This window comes from Malurus melanocephalus, unplaced genomic scaffold (genome assembly GCF_030028575.1).
Source record: "Malurus melanocephalus ecotype Western Australia unplaced genomic scaffold, MMel_1.1 scaffold_210, whole genome shotgun sequence".
NCBI classification, from domain to species: Eukaryota; Metazoa; Chordata; class Aves; order Passeriformes; family Maluridae; genus Malurus; species Malurus melanocephalus.
This window is the reverse complement of record NW_026623442.1, coordinates 1,245,655-1,272,681: the sequence shown is the minus strand read 5'-3', so window position 1 is coordinate 1,272,681 and position 27,027 is coordinate 1,245,655. Positions and strand designations below refer to the sequence as shown.

The 27,027-nt window shown below is 45.0% G+C and overlaps 1 protein-coding gene across 3 annotated transcripts in view; it reads left to right on the top strand.

The window, feature by feature from the left end:
• The first annotated feature begins 483 nt into the window (after positions 1 to 483).
• The window catches only part of MAP6 (microtubule associated protein 6), a 42,211-nt gene continuing 15,667 nt past the window's right edge, over positions 484 to 27,027 (top strand). For all 3 annotated transcript variants that reach the window (XM_057373923.1, XM_057373922.1, XM_057373921.1), the window contains exon 1: positions 484 to 1,266. In XM_057373923.1, coding sequence (XP_057229906.1) covers positions 542 to 1,266 — 725 coding nt within the window. In that variant the 5' untranslated portion in view covers positions 484 to 541. The remainder of the gene's footprint in view (positions 1,267 to 27,027) is intronic.

The window sequence follows — 27,027 nt, the reverse complement described above, 5'->3', positions numbered from 1 at the left end:
TGTCCGAGAAATCTATGAAAAGAATCCTTCTCGACTCCCTCCTTTCACAGCAGGACGGGACAGCATGTCTGGCACATGTGTGTGCAGGCGTGTGTGTGTCCAGGTGTGTACCAAGTATGCAGCTCTGTGCGCACATGGGCTACATGAGCGTGTCACACACACGCCACGTATGTGTGTGCAGCTGTGCAGTTCTGTAGCAGTGCAAGTGTGCACACACATGCATGCCTCAGATGTGTATTTTGCAGGTGTCTTTGACCCCGCACGTCAAGTGAATGCGCGCATAGCCGCCTTCTACATGTGTGTGCAGGTCGGCGACCAAGCATGCGTGTGCACACAGATATTGGTGTGTTTCACATGTGTTTGCTCATGTGTGTTGCAGGTGTGTCACACTCGTGTACGTGCCCCGCTCGTGTGCCCGCCTAAGTCCCGCCCCTGCGTCCGCTCCTGTGCCCGCCCACGGCTGCGGGGCGGAGCGCGGGCTCGGTGCGATCGCGGTGCGGCGCTCAGGGCGCGGAGCGGTCGCTCCCGGCGCGGGGCCGCCATGGCGTGGCCCTGCATCACCCGCGCCTGCTGCATCGCCCGCTTCTGGAACCAGCTGGACAAGGCGGACATCGCCGTCCCCCTCGTTTTCACCAAATACTCGGAGGCCACCGAGCATCCCTCCGCCCCCGCTCCCCCCCCGCGCCCCGCGGCCCCCATCGAGACCCAGCCCGGCGGCGAGGCGGCGGCGGGAGGCGCAGGGGGTGAGCCGGCTCCCGGTCCCGCCCGGCCCGGCCCGGCCCCTCACGCCTCTCCCCCGGTCGACTCGGTCATGCGGCATGACTACAAGCCCTGGAAGGTGCAGCGGCCGGAGCCGAGCTGCAAGCCCAAGAGCGAGTACCAGCCCTCGGACACTCCCTTTGAGAAGGAGACGCAGTACCAGAAAGATTTCCGTGCCTGGCCCATCCCCAAGCGGGGCGACCATCCCTGGATCCCCAAACCGGGACCTTCCCCCGTTCTGGCCCTGGATCGCTCTTCCCCGGAGAAATCGGCTCAGGAGAAGCGGCGGAAGGTGCACATCAGTGCCGAAAAGAAGGAGGAAGACCCCGAGGTGGAGGATGAGCATCCCAAAACAGTGCGGGCCTGGGATGGGAGAGAGAAGGGTCGGAAGAAGGCGGAGGAGGCGGGCGGGCAGCCGGCGGAGCCGAGCAGGGGCCGGGCGGCCGCCGATGCTCTCAATAGGCAGATTAAGGAGGAGGTAGCGGCGGGGGTCAGCTCGTCCTACAGGTGAGACATTCCCTCCTCCCCCCGTCCCCCGCCGCCTCCATCTAGATCCCCAAGCTGCTGTCTGGGGGGGATGTGTCCTTAAAATTCCCCATCTCTCTGGGGATCGATGATGGGGTAGTAGCTATTGTGCAGGTAGTGAATGGATGGACGCTGTCGGGTGGGTTGGCAGCAGGTTTGAGTGTCATTGTGTTTCCCCCCATCCACCGCATCCCAAAATTCAGAGACACCCACTAATTTGGATTTCCACAGGGTTAATTTGTGGGGTCACCTCTGTGGGATGTGCAAGTCACCTCCGGTCCTTTCCAAGCACATCCCTGGCTGTCATGCTGCAGACAACCCTAAAGACCAGCATGCTGACCGCATCCCAGGGGACCCATGCATTAGTGGGGTGCCCCACACGCAGCAGCATCCCAGGAAGCATCCCGGGCTGGCCACCCYCAAGACAAAGCATCCCAGGGATGCGCCAGGACGAGGGACACGCATCCTAGGCCGCTTGGGTGGGGCAGCCTTCGGATGCTGCCATGTTTTAACACAGCGCAGCCAGGGATGACACATCCTTCTGCTCCCCACCACCACCTCCCCCACCAACTAGAAATGGATGCCCTTATTTCACCTCAGCAATAGACCTTGTTTGGGATTTGGAGCGTGAAACTCCTTGCAGAAAGCTGCTGTTGTTGTTTCTCTCCGGGTGAAGGGATTGGATGTGTTGGGAATGCTAAACAAAAGTGATGGGGTGGTTGCCCTGCGTGTACGTTTGCAAGGAGGGTTTTGCTGCCGTTGTGTTTTCCAGTGCTTTCTTTGGCAGAACCCACCGCTGCCGAGACCAGGGTGGAGATGGCAGAGAGCAGAGCTGGRGGTTGTGGTGACAAAAGTGTGATTGCAGTCTTTTTGCTTTTCCCTGTAGCTGTGTGAATGCTGAGGTGTTTATGCCTTTGAGTGATTAATTTTCCTCCTTGGGGAGATTTAGAGGTGACACCTGGCCATCAAACAGGTAATACATTCATGTAGATTTAAGATTAAGCTGGGACTTGACTCTTCTGTCCTACTGGTAGCTGTGTGGCACAGCAAAGCTGACAGCCCTCTGCCTCCTCCCTGAGTGGGAAATGGTTCAAGCAGTGAGATCTTGATTTTTGCTGTCCTTTGGCATCAGCCCTAGCTCTCACTGGGTGATGCTGGAGGCTGAGGTGCATCCAGGTCTGACAGTGGTGCTTGGCTGACATACAAGAAAATGGCCAGGGATTTTCAGGGGCTTTGTTTTGCAGGGGTGGGAACTGTGGGAAAGGGGTTTCCAGGRGTGACACAGCCCTTAAATCTGCTGTGATCTGAGACTCAGCTTTTTGTCTGCTCACCTTTCAATGTCTGAGCTCGTGCTGGGGATGGCAGGGCTAAAGCAGAAAGCTCTCCTGGAACTGGAAAACTGATCTGTTGCTTCTTTTCCACTGCTACAAAGGGTAAATAGGCTTATTTGCGTATTTAAATGCAGATTGCTCACCTTCCTATCCCTCCAGTTAGCTCCAGCAAATTCCTAAGGCACGGGGCTGGGATTCCTCCTCAAGGAAAGGTGTTGGAATTAGCTGGGATGTTAAACCTGAGAAGAATTGGAAGGATTCAGCTCTGTGTTGCTTGCTGGCTTTCACAATACTCTTGGGATTTCTCTTTCTATTTGGGAAAGTCGTCTTCCACTTCCATGTTTTTCTTGCTTGCCACATATCGCAGAAGTGTTTGCTCTGACACTCAGCCCTGGAACATAAGCGCCTCTTCATTAATGCCTAAGAGATGTTTTGGCTAATTGTTCTTRTTTTCTATTCAAATTAGGCTTCTTCTAAGTGTTGTTTATTGTTTGGGTTCTTTCTAAAATATAAATTCTCCAAATCCATGCTACTGCTAAGAACCTGGCTGCTGCCCTACTGGGTGGGTATCTCCAAGGATGGAGACTCTAYRGGCTGTTGGGGTAACCTTGTGGGCTACCCAGCAGTCAATTACCTCCTAAAAACCTCTGGCTAGAGAGGAGCAAGGATGGCACACATGGGGCTTTTCTTCCTTGTGTATGGATGAAGGCTCACCAGCAGCAGAGTAGGAGGAAGATGTTCTTACAGTCTTTGCCACTGCTGCAAATCAGTGTAATGTGATGCTTCAAGGCTGGGAAACAATTCCTTGGTGAAACCAAAGAGCAGACCAACAATAGTTTTTAAGTTTGYGGTGTCCAGCTGGGATAACTTCCATGTGAATAATACTGAGAACGTGGTATAAAGTAAGCAACTAGCCCAAGGTCGTGGGCGAAGTCCATACTAAAGGGAAGAATTCCCTTTTTTAACCTCTGTATGCTAAGACACATGAATATTGCAGAGACCAYGTGCCTGTGACCTCTTTCCAGGTCTGCCCAGAGGTACAGAGCAGAGGTGTTGCCTGGTGGTGATGTCCATGGAAGATGGAGGCTCCTCCCAGCCAGAGGGATGCATGATTTGTTTGCATTAACATTTGAGCCAGGAGCTGTCAGTGAGGCCAGAGTGGCAGGACTCTGGRTGTCTGCCAGAAACTGCCTATGCACAGAATAAATCGGATTTATTTCCAATATTTCTAGTACGGCTTTGTCTATTCATAGTATTTACATTATATTTTTGTATGTATATATTTATTAACTATTCACTTACACATGGAATTTGTTTATGTACTTATTCCCACTGCTGTCACTGTGTGTGACTTGGTGTGACACAGGTTCCTGCAATGAGGGGTTTCTTGCCTCAGTTTCTGTCTCCAGCACATGTGCTGCCCAAGTTTACAGGTAACCAAGGCAGATTACATCTCCTTCACCCCCGCCTCTTCTCTCTATTCCTGCTTCTCAGGGTGGCCTGTGGACCCTGAGGGACTAAGGACCAGGGAATCCTTCAGTCAGATCAGTGACTAGCCCCTTGGAAGGGTGCTGCTGGTGGATGGAGCTGTTTCTTGTTCAGTTCTCTGATGTCCCCTAGGAAGATGTGGTGGCATCACTGAGGGCTTTATCTATATTGGGCACAGAGGTGGCCCCAGTACTGGAGTACTTGAGAGGGAATTTCTCCCCCTGAACTTCTTGAAGGGATGGGCAGAGCACTTCTCCCTGCTCTGGAGGAGGATGGAGTGGACTGGACTTGACCCTGGGAGTTTGGAACCAGAGAGAGCAGGCAACAAAAYGTGCAGACAGTGGCATTTGCTGGTGGATGTGGAACAATTAGAAGCACATTTGGCAAAAATGAAAGAAGAAATGAATGAATACTTTGCATTTTTATTTGGAAATTATGGAAAAATGCCACAGTTAGGTATTTCTTGGGTGTTTCTTCTTCATTGTCTTCATCTTCTTTAGTCTTCGTCTTCATCTTGCATTCTGCTTCTTTGGTTACCTTTATTCCCTGGAGAAAAAATACGCAAAAGGGAAAGGAACCACTTCACCCCCTTTGTAAGGTGTAAAAATGAGTACTAAGGCAATGAATTTCCCCCTGAGAAGTAATATTGCAAAACCAGATTTTTTTTAACAAACCTATTATTTTTTCCCTCCCATCAACTTCCTTTTCTAGCAGAGGAAACAAAACAAAGGCTTCGGTGAGAAATTTGGACTGCCTCATTAGTAGTATTAAAGAATTGTCTGTTGCTAATGTTCTGTCATTCATCTCAAAACCTAGAGGTACTAAAGATGTGGAACAAATGAGAATTTGTAGCACCTATAGAGATTAATGAGTCAGGACTGGAGATTTGCTGTGTGGTTTYCAGACATACAGAGGAGATAATTTAGGGAGGGATGTCCACACAGGAAGGCTGGACYGAGATACACATGGGCAGGAAATTCATACTCTCCTTTATTCTGGAGACAGGCTGGGAGAGCTGGGGTTGTTCAGACTGGAAAAGAGAAGGTTCTGGAGAGACCTTAGAGCTCCTGCCAGCAGGGGAATGGAACAAGATGAGCTTTAAGGTCCCTTTCAACCCAAGCCATTTYGTGTTTCTGTGATTTTGTCTAACCTATTCTTGAGTATTAAGATTGCTTATGCTGTGAGATGGGAAATTTTCCATTGCCTTCTGAAATTTCTGATCAGATCCATGGACTATGTCCGTACTAGTAAATTAAAGAGTCCCAGGACATGTTCCTGGGTTTGGAAACATGATCATGTACATTCCAGTTCTTGGAATTGTCCCTTGCCCCCTTCTCAGACTCAGTTTGGTAGCACCCACTCCCAAGCCAAGAACTTATCCCTACAAGCGGTTTGTGTGCAACCACCTTGGATTTAGAGATTAAAGAGGTTTAGTTGCATGAGTGAGGGCTGTCCCAGACTCCACTGCCTGAGCACATTTCTGGGCACATACCATTCCTCAGTTGTTTCAGCTATGAGAGTGTTTATTAAGGTAACTGTGTAGGCATATGATCGAATTCTCTTCTCAGGTGAAAGGGAAGGGGCAGAATGTTTTCTTCTGTCCAGAAAAGGCTGTTCAGAGAGGTGTTTGGCGGCTTTGGCTATGGTTGAGCTCAGTCACAGGGTCGTGTTTAACAGCAGCAGGAGACACAAAGTCTGCTGATACCACAGGGGGCCAAATGTATGAGAAACGAATGAATAATGGCCCTGGTGTTTACTGAGATGCAAAGAGCATGGAGATGGGGATGCAGGCAGAGAGCTATTCTGCCRTGCTTTWGATCTCCTCTGGATGTAGTCCATCRGCTGAGAAAGACTGGTGGTGTCTCCAGGTTTGGGACACTTGGTGGTAGGAGTCTCCAAGTTGCAGTATGTCCCAATGTATTCCCTGCCATCAGTTTAAGGTGGACAATGTTCAGCCCCAAAAGCCAACTGGGAGCTGCTTAACAGTGTAGGCAAGACTGAATTTTGCTGCTTTGGCTGTGTGCAAGCTGGAGCTGATCTGTGCATGCCTTAGGATGGGGTGGAGCAGGAGGAAAAGGTGGAGGTGGCATTCAGGTGGTGGATCAAACATGCTTGAGCAATTTTTCCTCTGCTCCTGCTCAGCTGGGTCWTCTCAGAGGGACCTTTAGGCACATGGGGCTGGATGGGACCCTCTGAACCTTGAAGTCCAATTCTCTGGTTTATTGTTTGGTATTTATGAGTAACACCCAARGCTCTGTCTCAGAAATGCAGAGTTTTTAGTTGCAAGATGCCAGCAGGAAGGTTGTGCATCTTGGTCTCTGATRATTTGCAACTAATTTCCAGTCTGGGTCAATGGATAGGTTGTAGTTTGCTGTGTTATTTGGTTTATTTCTCTCTTTTTTTTATTGTTGTTTTACTGGGATACTTAATGACGTTTTCCTAACCAAATGTCACTGCTCAGTATCCACTGTTTGGCTCTGTAGCTAGGAAGTAAAAATTTTTACTTCCTGGTATCAACCTTTTCTCTCGAGCCCTGTTTCTAAAACAGATATTCAGACTTCTGTCCTTTGGAGATGAGGTCCCCATTTCTRCCCAGACTCATGAGTCATGTTTGTGGGCATCACGGATTCATTMTGAATCCCTCATTTACTCTTTGATRACAAGGATGCCCATGTTGTTCTTCKTARGCAGTCACATCCCATAGGAAARAAARTCCACCAAGCCTAGAATTAMCTATTAMATTTCATTCCATTTTGAACATGGCAGTCAGGGTCAATCCCTTCCTTCCTTCCTTCTGTTGTTCCCCCGATCCTCTTACACATTGGTGCTAGCTACTACATTGTGTCATTAGGAGGTCTCACCAGTGTTGCCCTACTTTTTTTGTGCCAAAATCAACCTTAAAAATGTTAAACACTGCTAACCTCCTTCCGGGCTGCAGCACCGCCTTCCAACACTCTTTGTAATTTCCCTTGCCTGGTTTCCCGTTGTGCTGATGTTCATGTTTGCTGGCTTAATTAATAATTTCCCACATGGCCCTGGATAAAATGCTTTGCTGAAGCCAAATAGAATTTTGCATTTCTTTTGTCTGTTTAGTCAGTTATCATGTCAAAGAACATGTTAAACATCTCTTCTCCTCCCCTTCTGCACTGTTCCATGTCTGGTGAGAATGCCATCTTCTTTGGGATGCAGGAGCTGATGCTGTAGAGAAAATCCCACTTTTACTTGACGGCTTCAAGCCACTGCTGTAATACAAAGAGTAAATAAAGAGGAGAGGGATCAGTTAATTTAGATTACGCATCTTTTCTTTTTCAAATAAATCACAAAGAGCTGTTGTAAATATCTTGTATCACATTTAGAGCATGACCTTCRCTTTTCCTGTCTCCTACCAGCTGAACAAGCCCTCGCTTTCTATGTCCTTCTGCACTCAGTCTTGCATCAATCTCACTGTTCTGTGCTCTGATCTGAATGTGTGTATAYATATTTGTAGATACATATTCATATGGTGTCTTCAGCTAAGCCTTGTCCCATCAGGGCAAGAACATGGTTGCTCTTCTGCTACCACAGTCCACGCCAGCCAGGAAGGAAAGGACCATTTTAGGGAAGCTTTATAAGACTGAAATTTTATTACTCTTAATGTATAACTCAGTATTCTGGATATTCTTCCAATGTCCTTTACATATTTTAAAAAATTAAATATTATTTATTTTTGTAGATTAATATATTTTATATAATAATATTTTATGTATTATGTTTTTATCTATTTATATCTATTTTTATATATTATAAGAAGACTATACACACAAAATGGCCTGTTCACCAAGCTACTCCTTTAGCCTCTAACTCATTTCTCCTCCCCAAATCCAGCATTATGAGTGTTCTATAGCAAACACATTTTGCTTTCTATTAATAACTGCTTTATTTCCCAAAGACCTGTCCAAAACTGAAATTGTAGTCACATCCATTTTGATTGTGTAGCTCCATCCTGCTGATGCTCAGCAGGAAGATGAAAGGACTCTCAGTATCCTGCAAACTCTTTTGCAGCCTGAGCAATACTTTTGCACCAGTGCAGCAGAGCAGACTATCAGTGAAGTTCCTAAAACTAGGGAGGGAGTTAGATGTCAAGGTCTGATTATTCCAATGTGCTGGCTTTGTGGTCACCAGCATGCTGGATTGCATATCAGGACTTTGAACACATTTTGTGCTCTTGTTAATTGGATGTAAATGGATGTGCAGAATATCTGAGACAAGGGAAGAAAGGTGGGATTGGAGGCTGTCCATGCAAGATCCTATGAAGGTATGAACTTGCCATGGCTGGATGATAACCCCCAGCCAGGTACCCTGTGCATCCAGGGGATGAAGGCACCGGTCTCAGCCAMGCAGCAGAGCTTGTCACAGTGTCAGTCAGTAGCTATGGCAGCTCACACAGAGGATTCCCAGAGAGGGATGTGTCGGCAACCAGCCCAGGTTGCTGGAAGCAGGACACAAAGAAAACCATTCCCCTTTGGGGAATTGGGATGGGTTTTGGCAGTGTCATCATGCGGAGAGCAGGGAAGGTGGTGTTCAAAGTTGATGTGAATGAGCCTCGCTTGATGGGTAAAAGCTTCTGGCAGGATAGCAGCACAGGAACAAAGCTCGGAACATGCTGGATCACAGAAATAACAGAATGGTTTGGGTGGGAAGGGRTCTTTAAACTCATTCASTTYAATCCCATGCCATGGGCRGGGACACCTTCCACTAGACTRGTTTGCTCCAAGCCCTGTCCAACCTGGCCTTGARGACTTCCARGGATGGGGCAGCCACAACTTCYTTTAARGGGAGAGGTGAACTCCTGGTGCCTCGTAGAAATTCTCCCATGGCTCTGTGTAGCCCTTGAGGCTGAAGGGTATACAGCATTTTKCTGGTGTGAACTCTAGGATGACACATGGCAGGTTGTTTCAGCCACTGACTGGCTGTAACATCTCCAGAAAGCCAGCCAGCCTTCAGAGACACTAAGGTCCGTTGCTTGATCCTGACCCCAGAGCATGGGCTGAATTGAATGTGTTCTTGAGATTCTCCCCATTTACCAATACTCCCCTTCTTTCTTGTTCTAAGAACCACATAATATCATGACATGCCTATCCCTGTACATGGAGGATTTTCATCCTCCCAAGAGAGATTCTCTTTTATGATTCTTTTTGTCTTCCTGGCTGCTCTGAGAATTGGAAACCCTCAGAAAACACAGACAACACATCTGTTGTCTTAGAGGATGGTTTTCTGGTTGGATTTCAGCTGGTACTTCCAGTCACTGAAGTCTTGGCAGTATTTTGGTAAAGTGTTTGTAAAGCCCAGCTCCTGGAGTTAAATGGTTTGGGGAAGCCCTCAGCTTCCTCTAGAACAAGGTCTTGCAGAGTGGTGCAATGTCCAAAGCTGGCAGTGAACAACTGAAAGATATTTCTTTAAACTCAACACACTGTGGTTGTGAGTTGTAGCCAGGTGTGTCTGTGCAGCCCTTCCTRTCTTTGGTCTTTCAGTGGGTCTTAATGTCTAGTGGTCCATCAGTGGTGACTTACATACCATCTTTTTCACACCCTCTTGGTGGGAAGAGGTGCTCCAAGGAGTTAGTGCTGGGGTCTAGTGACCAGCTTTTGGACTACATCACACYGATGTTTGGTATGGAAATTTGGTGGGAAGTCAAACTGGATGATTGTGTGAAATTTATGCTTTCATGTCAAACTTAGGACATGATGCAAAATCGGAGGAAACAGAGGTTTGTCTTGTAGTTATGGCCTGGGAAGGGTGAAGTCTGAAGRTGCTGCACTGCTGTACCCCACTTTCATACCCTCATTGCTTTAACAAGGGGAGCTGTAAGCACTGGAATAGAGGCTGTATTTTGTTTTAAGGTCTAAAAACACTTGCAAACGATTCTGATTTAACCTGTTCACCAGTGTGAATTTCAGCAGACACTGCATTCCAGCCCATGTGAGTATTGGTGGGTGCTAGACCAGAGTCTGGCAGTGTCCAGGGCCCTTGGTATAGAAAATGCAGGAATGTGCAATGCAGAAGGGGAAATGAGGGGAATCATCATGACCCCAACTGCTGTGCACACTCTGTCTCTCTCCACTGTGTGAAGACAACCCTTGGGAAGCTGCACAGGTGCTGGAGGTGTGTTCAGGCTTCCACAGGAACTAATGATCAAGGATATTCTGCTTGGGAAAYATGATGAGAAATTTATGTATAATGTTCGGTATAAGATCCTGTGGAAGGAGAAGACATTTATTTACAAAATACATAAATAACTAGATTTTCCCTCYTTTTTCCTTTGATTTTATTCATTTACACCCACCCTGCAGGTAGAGAGATGTCCATGTTCAGGTGAACTGACAAGGATCACTGGTCAAAAGCCTGAGGGACAGCAGCTCTTGAGTTCTCATATTACTCCTWGGGTTTTTCTCAGCTGATGACTACAATCTCAGTTTTGGACAGGTCTTTGGGCAGGTCACTTAGGGGTTATTTTTCTCAGATTCATCCTCGATAGCCCATCAATAGAACACTTTGATGTTGAACACTTCCAGGGATGAAGCAGMCCCAGYTGCTCTGGGCAGCTTGTGCCAGGGCCATGCAAGGAAGAATTTTTTCCCAATATCCCATCTAACCYTGCCCTCTGGCAGTGGGAAGCCATTACYCCTTTTCCTGTCCCTCCAGGGCCTTGTCCAAAGTCACTCTCCATCTTTTTTTGGAGCCTGTTTAGGTATAGGATGCCTTAAATATCCCATAAGCAATTTAAATTTGCAGCACTATGTTCCTCCTGTAATTCTGATACCTTATTAGGTAAGAGATTTATAAGGGCAGAATGTGGCATTAGGATCCTGCCATTTGAGGGCCTGTCAAGAGCCATATTTCATCCATGTAATCTCATGCTGAGTTCTTCACTTACATTTGGCTAAATAATTTTGCATGGAATTCAAAGAGATCCTGACATATTTGAGAAATAGCTTGAAACAAAGAAGTGGTGGTTTAGGAGACATGAGGGCAGGGAATGACACAGAGGTAGGGACCAGCAGCGGTGCTGGTGCAGATGGGAGCAGCTGGTGCAGGAGCARTTCTGCAGGGAATCACAAATCACATGTCAGTAATGTTACTTCATTGTAAGAAACAATAAATTAACAACTAAAGCACTCCAAAAATAAAAACTTCTGGGCAGGTAAGGTACTGAGATATATGCACTGGATGTGGCATCTTTCCACATTAGTCAAGACTCAGACAAATTTTTTTGTTCATATTTTGGTTTTGTGGACTAGAGAAAATTCTGAGGACACCCATTAGAGAAGCCAGGAGTGCAGTAGATATGGTCGCTGCAGTAGATATGGAAAGCATGGAATGGTTTTGGAAGGGAGAAATTGATTACTGTCTTTGCATCTATGAAATGTAACAGTTGGTTAGGATGCTCAAAYCCGTTGTTGTCATAGCCAAGAGGAGCAAAACTTGAATGTCAAAAGTTAAAAATGTATTAAGTGCTTTGCTGGGAAAGTCTGAGGAATATTGTGCATCTCTGGAGATGCTGGAAGGATATCTCCACAGTCCCTCTCTGTGAATCTAAGAGAAAAAAGGTCATTAGCACTCATTCTCTGCATTGATTTTTTTGTCTGCAGTGACCTTGGTGCTGCTGGCTTTTCTTTATGCTCCCCAKGGCACAGTTTGGATTAAGCAATTAGGTTTTAATAAAAGCTGCCTGGGTGTATGCGTGGTGACATTTGATTTATATTAACTTGGTGGCTTCTGCTGACCATCAATCACTGCCCTCTCTCTTCTCTGCCATGTTCTCAGTCCTTTATCCTATGCTGGGAGTCTTACCCCATCTTGGACCTTGTGTACTTTTGCAACCAAGACCAGATAACCTTTTAGTGGGTTCACAGCCTCCTCACATTCATGRTGACTTGAAATCAAAAGCATCATCGCTTGACAGCAGAGCTTAATGTGGGACCACTGAACCTGTCCTGCCTGGCTGGAAAGCACCTTGTGTTTGGAAAGTGTGTGGATGTGGCACTTGGGGTCACGGGTTAGTGGTGGCCGTGGCAGTGCTGGGTTAATGRTTGGACTTGATGATCATAGAGTTATTTTCCAATAGAAATGATTCTATGATTCTGTGAATTAAGAGCAGGCTTCATGTGATTATTGCAGAGATCAATGGAAAACATCCTGTTATTCAGGTCTGGATCAAGATTTGATCAAACAGAGCAGAGTASAGCCAAGAGTGACCCCATTTAACTGCTCTAGCAGAGGAAACCCAATGTGACAGCTTCCGAGCAATCGTTTCCCCCATGCTCCTTTGAGATGATTTTTCTCTTGGCTAGCCACRTTAGTTCGGGTTTTTTGCAATGCAAAATTGAATTATTACTTAAAATAAACATTTCATAGACTGCTGCGGAAGGTGAATAATTTATGGGAGGGGAAGGAGTGCATTTTCTGAGCCTTTCTGCTCTGTCAGTTGCAATAAATATCAATCTAAGTGTGTRTTTAAAGCTTGCACATTCTGCCTGGGAGACAAAAGCTCTGTCTTTTTCCTTCATCTCTTCTCTCAATTAAGAACCTGCTTAATACACTTGTCCCTAGCATGTTTTATTTCTCAATTAAGCTTAGAACAACTCCAAAGGAGGAAGTATTTGCAGATCACCTCATYTTCAAATGAGACAAATTATTTWTCCAGCAGATACAAATGGCTTGCAGAGCCTGTAAATRTTTGCTGTGTGCACAAAAGGGCRTTGTAAYGACAAATCCTCCTAGTTCTTCRCAGAAGACTTAMGAAAGTGATAWTTTTAATTTTTAGTCCCTAAATTTRCTGCATGRGAGCCTTATTTWCTTTGGAAAAGGGATTGCTGTGCACATTTTTGTGTGCTGGMAGCTGGGTTTGTCAGGTAGGTCTGGRGYRGRTGATGCTTGCAGAGAGCATCCARTGGATGAATATTTTTATTCAGTTCTATGCTAATGATATCTTTCTTGAGAAGTGGATTTCCATGATCCAGACATATTTTTAAGGCTATTTACAGCCTCATTACAATGGCACCATCCTTTAGACCAAGTGTCTTTGGCCACATKAGCATCAGTCTAGCACTGTCTCAAAGCAAGTAGTCCATTTGCAGCCTCGTCCAGATGTTTCATGCTGGGCCTGGAGGTACCAAAAGACTCCAGGACATCAGATCCCTGGGAGGTAACATCCCATCAGCTCCCCAGATATGTCAATGGAAGATGCTCCCTGAAATGGGAATATTCTCTGATTCTCTTTGAGTGTTTCTGGGGTTTTGTTCCAGCCTGGTCAGTTCTCCAGGCTTTCTTTGCTGCACACAGCATTTTTAGACCCCTCTATGCTGGCACAGGCAGCTGTGCACATAGCCTGGGATTTTCCTTCTCATGAGATGTGTCTCCCTTCTATTTTTGGTGTGCTCTGGATGATGCTTTTGATGGAGCACAATGAGGGCSCTCTGAATATGAGCACCTTTGGTATAAAAACACCGCAAATTTGGTCTGAGCTTTGCGTTCAGAGCTTTTCAGAGCTTTACCCTCCTTGTGAACACTGGAGGAGCCCTTGAAAGCAACCAATTAATTATAAAACAACCATCATCCAGAACATGCTTTCTCACAATTTTCCATAYAAATCTTTCCTACAGTCCTCCTTACCCTTTTTTATTTCACTGTGACAGCTTTGTTGTGGACAGTGTGGTACCTGCAGAGACCACTGGTTGCTTTGTTCATATCAATCCTTGTTTTTGATTAGAAGGACATTTCACAATAGAGCCATCTGTTCCAGTGCCTTCTGCTGTCTCTTTCCCAGACTCCCCTGAGACAGCTTTGATGGTCCCAATATTTGTTACTATGGGACTAATCSAGTTGTTAGGGAGCTGGAGTCAGTGAGTCATCCCCATTACAACATTATTGATGCTTAAGTGATCCTGGTGGTGTCCCAAGCTTGAGGTGGAAAAATGCAGAGCATTTTCTCATTTCCWGCAATTCATCAAACTTTTGTGCCTCCCCCTGGCAGGGATAGCTTCTAAAGAAAGATGGGTTAACTAGAAGTGGAATGAATTRAGTAGTACACCGTTAAAAGTGATAAACTTTAATGTGATAATCTAAATCACCTTTCTTTCAGTTTAAACCTCTCCTGCCTTGTCCTAGACTTTCATGYTGCTTTTAGAACARCCTTCCTCACWGCACCCAGGGTAATTTCAGTGGAATAATCCACATTTCATCTCAAGTAATTCCACATATGTTATGCAAACCCGGCGCTTTATTGTCGAAAAACCCATTTTATAACTGGATTTTGCAGCCTATGCAATAATTTAAGGGTGAAGATGGGAGAGGAAATCCAACTCAGCCTTTCTCTTAGCTCACTAATCCTTTATCTTAAGATCTTTGCTCAAGCCTCAGCTCTCTTCTTTCATCGACTTAGTTCACACCCAGATCTGTTGTGGTTTTTCCAGTTAAAAGTAATTTCAGCCTCTTAATTTCAACTACAGAAACATTTAAGGGGGGCATTACGCAGGAAGGCATAAATTGACAAGCAGAATTCAGCCTGCTGTCAAAGCCAGTGACTAGCTTGTCACTTTTGAATACTAAAAATACTTTAGATTCATTATATATATAAATTCTTTCAAAGGAATAGGACAAGCTGAAATACAAACACACGCACACACACATAGGCATGGCAGAGGCAGGTGATTGGACCAAATGTAGGTTAATCYGCATTCATCCACATCTGTATTGCATTATTCAAGGCTGTGTTGCTGTCACACYGACTATGTTGTGTGTAGCATGTCTTGCTGTCCCTGACTTGTGTTACACACTTGGGACATGGCTGGAAATGTGGAAATGTAGTTCATCAAACTGCAGAAATGTTTGCTGTGGAATATTCATCATGTTGGATCTGGTACCCCAGCAGATGTCTTCAAGGGTTTTCTGCCAGAGTAATTCTTGCAAAAAATATTTGTACCAATATTTTTATTATTACRTATTTTATAGTATATGTAAAAAATATGTATGTTATTAGTACTAATAATTTTAAATTTATTTTATTTGTATTTATCCCTATAAACCATGACCCAATCTGATCAAGCTGATCTAATTAAAACTATCCCTTCTCATTTTAGGGAAGGTGAACTAGACGATCTTTCCCTTCCAACCCAAACTATTCCATGATTCTATGATTTTAARCCYCTGTGCAGTGGGAATGCCACTAGAAGATGTGCYTTGAGGATGGATAAAGCATGATGGGTTTGAATTCTCTTTCCACTTCCAAGAATAAGATATTATGCGTCCAAAGCATATATAAATACAAGAGGTTTGGATTCTATGTCTGTATTTTACTTTATACATTGAAGTGGGACAAAATTGGGTGTCTTTGGAGCCTAAGCATGTGTGTGTGCTTTGCTCTCACAGGTACTTTTGTCTTGGAGGCACTGACCTTTTGAAGCATAAGATCACTTAGGTAATACCTGTTTTTTTAACAGCCCCAGGTTCAGTGATCTAACAGAAAACAAGAGGTTATCCTGGTTGCTTGGTCTCTAAGCTGAGCTGCAGGCTTGTCTATCCTGTAGGCATCCATTGGCACGAGAGCAATTAGATCTCTGACCTCAGATCATTATCTCCCTCAGCTCTGCAGGGTCACTGAAGGTGGAGGTGGTGATAATGCCAGGAGACTGCAGAGCTAGACAATAAATTTACCTGCCATGAGCAGTATGGATAGAAGAAATACGTAGTATTCAAAATTTCTTTGCATTGGACTTTTACCAATAGGTCCCTGCTCCAGCCCAGTGCAAGGAAAAAAATTACTAAGCCAAGGTTCTGGGGTGACCTTAGAGCCTCTTTTGTATTTAAAGGGGCTCCAAGAGAGACGGAGAGGGACTTTGGACAAGGAGTGTAGGATGAGGGGCAATGGCTTCCCACTGACAGAAGGCAGGGTTAGGTGGGATATTGGGAAGAAATTCTTATCTTGTGAGGGTGATGAGACCCTGGCACAGGTGGCTCAGAGAAYCTGGGTTTGCTCCATGCCTGGAAATCAAGGCCAGGCTGGGCAGGGCTTGGAGCAACCTGGTCTTGTGGAAGGTGTCCCTGCCCATGGCAGGGGGTTGGAACAAGAAGATCACTGATGTCCCTTGTAACCCAAACCATTCTGCAATTCTGTGATATTCTGGGTACTAAATTTTCCTTGGGATTTGGTTTACTGCTTCTTTACTTTGCATTGTTCCTCAATGTCTCCTCCATAAATGTTCATGGGGATCCCTATCCATACCCTCCCTTTTCCTAGCATTTGCCTTGTTGCCACCTTGGACATGTAAACTTTTTGAAACCAGGTGATTAGCTCTTCTGTGAAAGCCTACACTGGAATTGCTTTCATGTATTAACTGAAACTCAGACTGTGACTAACTAATTTCTTAACTTTCCATGTGTACAGTTAAATTTTAAGGCACCTGCCCAATCAGCATTTATAGGATATTGAGATACAGTCATATAGTAGCAGTGAGGAGCAAACAATATTGCACAAATCATCAATGGAGTGGCAAAACAATATAGCTGCTATTTTTGTTTTCACCATCTTCCTCCTTTACCCACTTTACTGCTGAATCTACTTCTACTCCCATGTGAGCAATTACACTCTTATGCAGACTAGAAATGAAACCAAGGAGTAACACTAAGAAAGAAGGGAAGTAATGATTCCTTGCAGGGAGCAGCGAAATACAGCAAGTCGAGTTAATATTGCTATGACAGAAGAGCTATTTCTTTTCAACCAGTGATGTCCTGACCTTTCTCCAGGGCGACCCATCCTTCTGTTTCTATGATTTGGATGATAACTGAAGAAATTCAGACAAAATCTTACTTGTGATCCCCAGCACTATCCATCTCCATCTTCTGTGTCAGGGGCAAACATTGCAGTTCCCATGCAGTGGACTGCAGTATCATGTCTTGGAGAAGAGCCAGGATTTAGGAAACAAGARCTGGCAATGAGCTCAAGTAGCTTCACAGCAGAACTCCCCAGAAAGTGGGCAGGAGGGTTTTCCCCAGCACTATGAGAGTAAATGGGTTTAATGAACTCCCCTCTCAGCAGTGTGAGTGGACACTGGCACAACTTTCCCAGAGAAGCTGTAGCTGTCCCATCCCTSWAAGTGTTCAAGGCCATASTGKGTGGGRCTTGGGGCAACTTGGTATAGTGGAAGGTGTCCCTGTCCATGGCAGGGCAACTGGAGTGACATAAGTTTTAAGGTCTTTTCAACCACTGAATTTGGACCAGAGCTGTTGTCAGTCGTGCAGGTCAGTGAGNAATTTGGACCAGAGCTGTTGTCAGTCGTGCAGGTCAGTGAGATGCACTTGTCCTTCTTCTCCTTGGGCTGTAGCTCTTCAATTCTTTAACCAACCATCTGTCCTGTCTTTGCCGGAGGGTGATGTCTTTGGCTTCTCTCCCCATCCTGCTGCTGGATCTCTGACAAGGGCTGATCCCACTATGAGCTTGTGAAATGCAATKGCATCATTTGACCTAAAAAGCTTCATTTTCCCAAGTGTTCACTAGCACATCTTGCTGCACAAGATTCTTCTCTTACAAGTCACTTTGAGCTTTCACATGTAGCTTTTGCAGTATGAAGCTCTGATTCAGGAAGTAGTTTATTGCCCGTATTGACTTCTACAGAGCAGCTAAGGGCCACTGTGCGTGTGATGAAGTTTTTTGCTTAACTGAAATAATGCATTTTTAGTTCATCTGCAATTTATGTCTTCWGACACTTCAAATGAGGTGCTGAAAACATCTCTCTGCCAAGAATACCACTAGAACCAAAAGCTCATGAAGCCATCAGATGAGGGTTGTCCAGCCTTGGCACAGGCTGCYCAGGGCAGTGGYASAGTCCCMRTTCCYGGAGGGATTTAACAGACACRTGGATATGGCAGTGCTGGGGACTCCATGGTCTTTGAGGGCTTTTMYATTCTAAAAGATTCAGTGATTCATTGTGCCCTTTTGCTTGGGGATGAGCAGAGGCAGGCAGCTGCCAGTTTCTCTGCACCCCACTGGATATTTGAATGAGTTCATTTTATTCACCATAAATTGCATTAAAAAAATCTTTGCACTTAGAGAGGAGAAGGATTTCCAACAMTGTGTTGWCTTTGCAATTTCTTYGACATTTTCTAACATGAAGGTTTCYTCTCAAGSGTTTTTWTCCTTGGGACYTTARTGGAKGAGCCTACTTAATTCACATGTCCATATTTCTGTGCAGCTGTGKGTGTTGTCTTGCAAAGAGAGTTAAATATATGTTCTTTGGTCCTTTGGCAGACTCTCAAAAGAGCACTTTGGCTCTCCTCATGCTGTTCAGGTTCCTGCAGCCCATCCGCATCCACGTGTGGCAACACTTTTCCCAATCCTACAGCACTCTGTCAATAAGGATGCTGTTGTGCCRGAGCATCCATGTATCCAGCATGTTGTGCTGTTGTGCTGTGAACTGCTTTGTTTAAATGTGTGGCAAATTTTACAATCTTCTGCTCTATTGGAGGACAGCGGCACTGAGATGCTGCTCCGAGACCCCCTGGAGAACAGACATACAGGCTATTAAATGGGATGTTGGCAAGAATTTCGGCCTGATCCTGACCCATTTTGCAGGGGTGAACATGACATTTACAGATGGGTCATTTCTGCAAGCAAGCTSAGGCTGTGATCACCCTGGGAGCTTTTCCAGCAGACTGCTTGGACTGTCTTCCTTGGTGACACCAATGTCATGTTCACCATCTGTGCAGGCTYGAGCCTGTATGGAGACAGCATGAAAGCTTCTATATGGAATGGCCAATAAGTCCCTCCTTTAGCAGGACCCATAAGCTTATAATACAAAAGGAAATTCAGAGTGGTATAAACTGGCARATTTCCACAGGGTTGCAATTTATGCCAGGAGTTCTCAGTATTGTTTGGTTTAACCTTTTGCCAGATGTCCAGATACATCTTTTCCCGGTTTCTGGGATTTCTGCTGCRGATTTCTCAGTGTTGTTCTCCCCATGCTGTTCTTCCCTTTGGTGGGTGTTTAGCTGCCAGGAAGTTGGGATGGCTTTGGACTCCTGGGCTGTTGTGGATGCTGGTGGATATCTTTATCAGGCTCAGACTATGCTCTCCCTGGGAGCTCAGGGAATTGGGTGCAGGCTGAAGGCTGGAGAGCAGATCTAAGGTGAAGGTAGCAGTGGAAAGACGGAAACAATCCTGGGGATGCTGGTGTTTACCCTGAGGTCCACAAAGTTGACTTGTGTGACAAAGCTGCCTAGGTGTGCCCCTTAGTCTGAGCATGGGGGTTTGTCTCACCCTTTCCCATCATACAAGCACATCTGCACACAGCTGTGCTGTTACTCTTGAGTTAACTCACCCACAACCATGTATCTCACTCWGCTTGTTGGCCCTCCACAGTGCTCCCCATCACTTTCAGTTYTGTTTTTGTGATGTTTTAGTTATGRCAGCCTGCACAATCATTCTTCCACYYTGAAATCCCATGTTCCATGGTCSTTGGGCAATGCAGTATCCATGATTTGGGGGCTCTTGATTCAAGCAGCTTTTATAAATGGTTCCACTCTGCCAAATGACTTGGTTTCATCCTTTTCAGTACACTGATTGTCTTGCTCATAACCTCCTTCAGCTCGTGCTAAGGTCACCTTCCTGAAGGCTCAGCATTTTCCTCCTCTTTCATGCTAGTGCTGTGTTTAATGGGCCCTAACCAGGTATGTTGAGAGCTACTGGTCCCTCCCTATCCTGCTCACATTTCACTCTGCTGTCCATTGTCCAAGTTTCCAATTAATTCATTAATATATTTCCCATTCTTTTAGTCTTTGTACACAGTTGTCTCATCCAAACTGACTTGCTCTGTGTACATGCATTTATTTATATATATGTGTGTGCATATGTGCATGTCTTAGAGGTTGATTATTAATGTTTGGGGAAAAARTTATCTTGGGTACTAGGAGCCTCTTTATACCATTATCAGTCTCAYTGCAGTCTTACAATAAATTACTGTGTACAAGACAATACCACAGGCATTAGAGGATAAAGCTGTCATTAAGCATCCATGAAGGAGTTGGAGATGGGTACTGGATGCAGCAGGCAGTGACAGGGGTATTCTTAGACTTGCAGTGGCAAATTTGAATGTTATCAAGAGCATTGAAAACAGAAGTTGGTTGGAACTGACATTTTAATTAAAGGAAGCTGGGGTGAAAAAGAGGTTTAATGGCTGAATCACAGAATCACAGACTGGTTTGGGTTGGAAGGGACCTTAAAGATCAKCCACCTCCCACCTTCCATTAGACCAGGTTGCTCCAAGCTCCATCTAGCTTGGCCTTGAACACTTCCAGGGACAGGGCAGCCACCACTGCTCTCTTGGTAACCAGTGCCAGGGCCTCACCACCCTCACAGCCAAGGATTCCTTCCCAATATCCCATCTAACCCTGCCCTCTGGCAGTGGAAAGCCATTCCCCTGTCCTGTCACTCCAGGCCCTTTTCTGAAGTCCCTCTCCAGCTCTCTTGGAGCCCCTTTAGGCACTGGAAAGGGCTCTAAGATCTCCCCAGAGCCTTCTCCAGGTGAAAATTCTCAGCTCTCCCAGCTTGTCTCCAGAGCAGAAGGGTTGCAGAGGGGTTCCAGCCCTTGGAGCATCTCCACGGCCTTCTCTAAACTTGTTCCAGCAACTCCAGTGTCTTGGGGTACAGGGGACATGTTGTGTTGCAGTGAAATTTCAGGCTGTCAGCAGCAGCAAGGAATCWCTCTGGCCCAGAATTTTAGGCTTATTTTTCTGGGAGACAAGAACACATTGTGCTGTTCACTTCTGCATGAGGGACCTCGGCATGGGGCAGCATTCCTCGGTATGGGTTAGGAATCAGGTTTGGGCTCGTGCAGAGCRCTAACTATTGATCAGGCTTGTCTTTAAAATTAGATGTGTTTGCAGGAGGATGCACCTGTTTATGTTGAGTCCAAATGTGTTTCTTTTTGTTCACGTTAGGAAAGAGAGCAGCTTTAGGATCAAAACACGAGCCTGCTCCTCATCTGAGTAATCCTTTTGGAGCAGAATTTGCCTGGAGTCCGTGTAGTCCAGTATCTTTGKCCAGTCACAGCCAGGACCAGACAACCAGAGGGAAGTTGGAGGAGATTTCTAAATCATGGAATAACTCTTGTTTTGGCCCATGGTTTTTAGGGAGTAGTTACAAGATGAAGACAACTCTGAATAATCTCAATATCCATTTAAATAGCCATGACTTAATTAAATCTCATTATATACTGAAGTTCAGTGTYCTCCTTTGGCATTGAGTTCAACCAGCCATTATTATGGATTTTGGGTTTCCCGCTATTTCATTTCACCCAACATCTCTTTTCCKGCTTCAAGAACTGGAAAATATTTAAGAGCAAGTGATACTGTATTCCAGAAAGGCAGAATAATTTGAAAATCCCAGACTCAAATGTTTGGTGCAAGTGTTACCTTTTTTTCATTGCTGTTTTGTTCAGAGAAACAAAAAAAAAGAGACATCCTAAAGAGATTTCTTAAAGATTCTCTCAAAGAGAAATCTGTTAAAGAGAAATCTGATGTTCTGAAATAACCTTTGTGAAGCACAAAACTGAAAAGGAAAATTACATTTTCATTTTAGAGCTAAATAAATGTTTCAGGCCTAACATTTTTAAAGTATGGGGTTTTTTTCCTGTGAAAAATCTGAATATTTTTCTTTGTTTCATCTAGATGTACTTTTCCAGATGAACCAACCCTCTGTTCTCATCAGCTCTGTAGATGGATAAACTCTCTTTAACCTCACTGGGAGCTTTTCCTGTTGAAATTTGCTTGCGAGAGGTCATCTGATGCTTCATATAATCCTTTTCACTGAGTTTTATTTTGAGTTCCATTTTTTTTTCAGCWCTGGGTTCCTTGTTGATTCTAATTATTCTTTGTAAGGCTGGGACAGAACTAGGCAGAAAATTAGGAGACATGTAATTTGCTGCTATTTCAGTTTAACCCTCCATTTCATGGCAAGAGGAAAGTTCCTAAAACTTTCCTCAGCAAAATCTAGAGCAAAGAAAATCCCTTAGATAAAGAATTTCAGAGCTGGWCTAAGCTGTGTCTGTTGGTTACATCCAGACTGGAGCTGGTCTGTGGTTCATCCTTGCTGCCTGAACAAAGTTTTAAGTGAACTGTAAGACCGACCTCTTTTAGGATAGGTTCTTGCATGTTCCTTCAATATTTAGAGAGCTAATTTGGTCTGTAGAATTCTGCAAAGATCCAGACCTGGTTTTCTGAAAATAAGGGGAAAGTAACATTTTCAGGGCTTGTTTCAGATTGCAGAAGGAATTTGTAATTTTTCAGTGCCTTCCCCACAAATTTGCCTTGGAATGTTAAACAATAATGAGGGAACTCTCAGAATAACACCTTTCTCCAAACCAGCATAAGTTTTAGTGTTACAGGAGCAACCGATGTGGTACCTTAGAGTACAGATATTTTTACTATTCCCAGAATGAAAAAAAAATATTAATTCTTAAAACTGTTAATTTTCTTCTCACTTCTTAGCTGCCTATTTAAGTATTTAAATGTATAACACAACATCTCTGAGTGACATGAATATCYTGGAGAATCAGGCCAGTTTCAGATCACAGAATCACAGAATGGTTTAGGTTGGAAAGAATCTTAAAGATCATCCAGTTCCAGCCCCTTGCCATAGGCAGGGACACCTTCCACTMGACCAGGTTGCTCCAAGCCCTGTCCAACCTCATCCTGAACACTTCCAGGAATGGGGCATTGCACAGGAAGTACAGTGTGACTGCCTTAACAGAGTGTAGTGTGCCATGAATTGTTTGGACAACATGAGGTCATGGTGACACCGAGCAGTATCAGACAGACATTTGATTGAGAATCACCAGATCTGGAMGGGGGATTTAGATCACCATCCTGAGACATCCCCTTCATCCCTACAAGCAAGCCCTACAGAGATGCAGACCCCAAGTAGCGCAGCTGCCTCCTCATTCGTAGTTTGCATTAGGAGTTCCCTGTGCCTGACACAAACATGGTGATGCAGGTTGCAAAGTTGGCACACTCTTGGCTGCAATTCTGGCCCGTTGTAACTAATGCTTTTCCAGGCAATTACTGTGTTGGATTCAGGAGCTGGCATTTCCAAGGGCACTTTCAACAGGTTGTTTTCCCTTACTCATCTGTGGTGGAGATGGAGAGACTTAGGAATTAACCATGTTGAGTTTCTGGGTACTAATGCAATCAGAAGAGAATAGCCTGTGCCTATTTTAGTAACATTTAAAGTTTATGTGTTTCCTGAATCATAAATAGCCTCTGAAACCAGCCTGTTGCACCAGCAGTAGCTGTAGTGAATGGTCAGAGATTCTCTTTTCCTTCTGCTGTCTCTGCATGCTCTGGATGGGAGATTTGGAGAACTGGACACACTGGGTGTTTCAGTGGTCTAGTGGGAAGTGTCCCTGCCATGGCAGCGCAGTTGGAACAACAAGAGCTTTAAGGTCCCTTTCAACTCAAACCAGTCTGAGTCTGTGAACGTGGTCACAATGGGGAGTAGCTGGTCCATCCCARGTGTGGTGGAACTCCATGTGAACATGGTCCATGCTTTCTCTGAAGGTACCAACTGTAGAGTTATAGTTGATGTTAAATCATGGACATTTGCCTGAAAAGGATKCTGAATATAACCACGGAATCMCAGAATGGTTGGGGTCRTAAAGAACCTTTAAAGGTCATCTTACTCCAATATCCCTACCATGGGCGAGGATRTCTTCCACTAGACCAGGTTGCTTCAAGCCCTATTCAACCTGGTCTTGCATTCTTTCAGGGATGGGGCAGCCACAGCTTCTCTGGGCAACCTGTTATTTCTAGATGTGCATTGAATCCATGTGACATACTGGTATTTAAAATTTCTTTGTGGTATTTCTAGATGAATAGCCTTCTGTCCTCCATTTTCCGAGGTTGTGGCTAAGCTATTCCAGAGCTGGTGGACACAGTGCATCAGTGTGCAATCACCTAAGAATGGCTGTTGGTCTGTCGTTTGCCTGCAAAGGCTCATCTTGAGAGACATAAAGTAGTCAAGGGTCAAGTCCAATCACCAAGAGCAGTGGAGCTGAAAACTCACAGAATTGTTACGTCTTCATTAAGACCAGCAAAGCAAGGATGGAGACGAGCAGTCTCATTGTTCACAGTCAGATGAGACTGATTGTGGCATTAACAGCCCAGGTCTGTTGCAGAAATGCACTCCCTGACAGCCCACAGGGAGTTMAAGGCTTTTCTGTGTCTCTTCTGCAGACATCACAGGGACTTCAGGGAAAAGCCTGTCACTTCTTGCATGTTTATRTTTGCATAATACAGCTGCTAATGAGATTGCCAGGCACTATGGTAACAAATATAGTCACACTGCTTCAGACCACACTTCTGTACAAACTAGCATTTTATAAGCAGCAAAATTAATAAATCCACCTTTAAAATCCAGTCCCCATATCCACAATACAACAGCCTCCATCCTTCATCTCTGGTTCTGTAGATGCAAGCTGTGCTTGATTTTGCTGGTTGATTGGTGATCCGTGGGGACTGGTTTTCCAGCTGAGAATTCCAGTCCTGAGAATGAGTGAGAAATACAAATTTTGTCTCTTTCCTCAGCTGAAGAACACTCTTTGGATGTTCCCCACGAGTTCATTTGCTGATTTTGAGGAAAGGTATTGTGATTTTGAGGAAAGGTATTGTGATTTTCACCTTTGACATTTCTACTTCCGCTACAACAGAAAATAGCTAAGACACTTTGAAGTTGCTGGGAAAGGAGCTGGAGGGATAGACATATATTAGCAGAGAGAATTAGTCCACCATTTTATTTATTTCTTTATTTCCATATATTGAAAATATGTTGTCTATTAGGAGCAAAATTGGATCCTAGGAACAAACCTCTTATCTTCTGAGGAGTTTAGGATGAATTTTGAGTTTGTCATCTGTTTTGGTTKGAGACATTTTAAAGGAGAACGCTCTGGAATGAGTTACCTCCTGTTATAGGTTCAAACAATTCTTTCTACCAATAAGTAACGTGTGAGCAGATAACTGAAAAAATAACAGTTTGCTAACAGGCATAACAGAAACAGGTAAAAATAATAGTAAATAACTGCTGGATACAAAATTGCTAAATCTCATGGTTTCCCCAAGAACAAAAAGAGACCTGAGAATGCCTGGGACACACACACACACACACACTCACACACACATGCACACTCACACACCCACAAGGTGGCTGGGCTGGGACAACTCACAGCCATCTGTCCTCGGTCAGGACAACAGATGACCTTTTGCAGCCTGGCATCCCTGCCTAAGCATCCTCTGATGATGTGCATCCTCTGATCCATACTTAAGCTTTCCTGATCCACTGGACTCAGTCCAGCTGCTATCTTCATAGAAATGAAAGCTGAATATCTCCATTCCCATTTGTCAAATTTGGTTGAAGCTGATTAAGATGTTCGGAAGTATTACGGGAAGGGATTGACTGGCAACCCTCTTACACRGAGTTTATTTCTCTAGTGTTGGGAGTTAAGTTTTCTTGTTTTTTTCTTTAGGGAATTTTCCTCTCATTTGTTGTCACAGAGATGGTGAATGGACGTTTATTTGAAAAAGATGTAGCCAGGGCCGTGGCATACCATTGGAATGGTTCTGGGAGAGGGGGAGAAGCAATATGGTGTTTGCCAGTTTCTTAACTGGGGGTTGGTTGGTTCAGTCTTTTCCTGGATTGGAGGACAGATGGTGGTGGGTTTTGGTGCTGGACTTCTGCCCAAGGGAATTCCTGCTACTGCTGAGCCTTTCTTGCCATTTCTCCTTGCTGTTGATGGGCCACTGCTCGCAGAAGCAACCACTGGACTGGGACTTTTCAACACCCACCATTGCTGGGAGAGAGACTCTGAACATCTGAGTGGGTGCCTAAGGGGAARAGCGGGCTCACACCTCCTCCCTGTCTGCGGGGGCAGCACCTCCCAGCTCCTTACTGGAACCTTGGCTGCTGCCATTGCCAGGACACCCTCGGGATACCTGAGAGCCAGGGGAAACCCAAACACCTCCCTCTCTCCAGCTGCTTTCCCTCCCTGAAGCTGCCATTGCCAAGGACACCCTCGGGATACCTGAGAGCCAGGGGAAAACTGGAACACCTCCTTCTCTCCACCTGCTTTCTCTCCCTGAAGCTGCCATTGCCAGGGGAGGCTCAGCTCGCTGCCATCGCCCTCTGAGGCCCCTGAACCCACAGAGCCCCCTCCAGCTGTGAGCAAAACTGCACCAAAGGGAAAAACTGCACCAAATGGGCAGAAAAATGCTCTTCCTGGGGGGGTTTCCGTTTTGTTGTTGTTGCTGTTGTTTGTTTATATGTGTATATATATATATTCTAGTAAAGAACTGATATTCTTTTTCCCATATCTTTGCCTGAAAGCCCTATAATTTCAAAGTTATAATAGTAAGGAGGGAGGAAGTTAATATTTTCCATTCCAGGAAGGTTCCCACCTTCTTTGGCAGACCTGTCTTTTAAACCAGAATACCTAGTAATCCAGGCAGAAAATGCGTAATACAGCCCAAAAGTGGTTAAGTGGAACAGGCTAGAGGAGCAGGGTCTGCAACTTAAGAGGTCCCAATGCCTCAGAAATTCTGAAATTTAAACAAGAGCTTGGAGCAACCTGGTCTWRTGGAARGTGTCTCTGCCCATKGAAAGGGGTTGGAAYGAGATGAGCTTTAAGRTCTTGGTCAACTCAAACCATTCTGCAATTTTTTTATTTCCAAGGAAAATTCACCATTTTGCAGAGGGCTTGTATCRGCACTGAAAGGATAGATCCTGGCTTGCATTGGAATTTTAGGGATCTAAACACTGCCTTGATCTATGTCTGAGCACAACTACCATAAAGTAGCAATGCTTTTAGGGTATCTCCTTCCCCATTCTCAGGCGCATGGTGACTTTTAG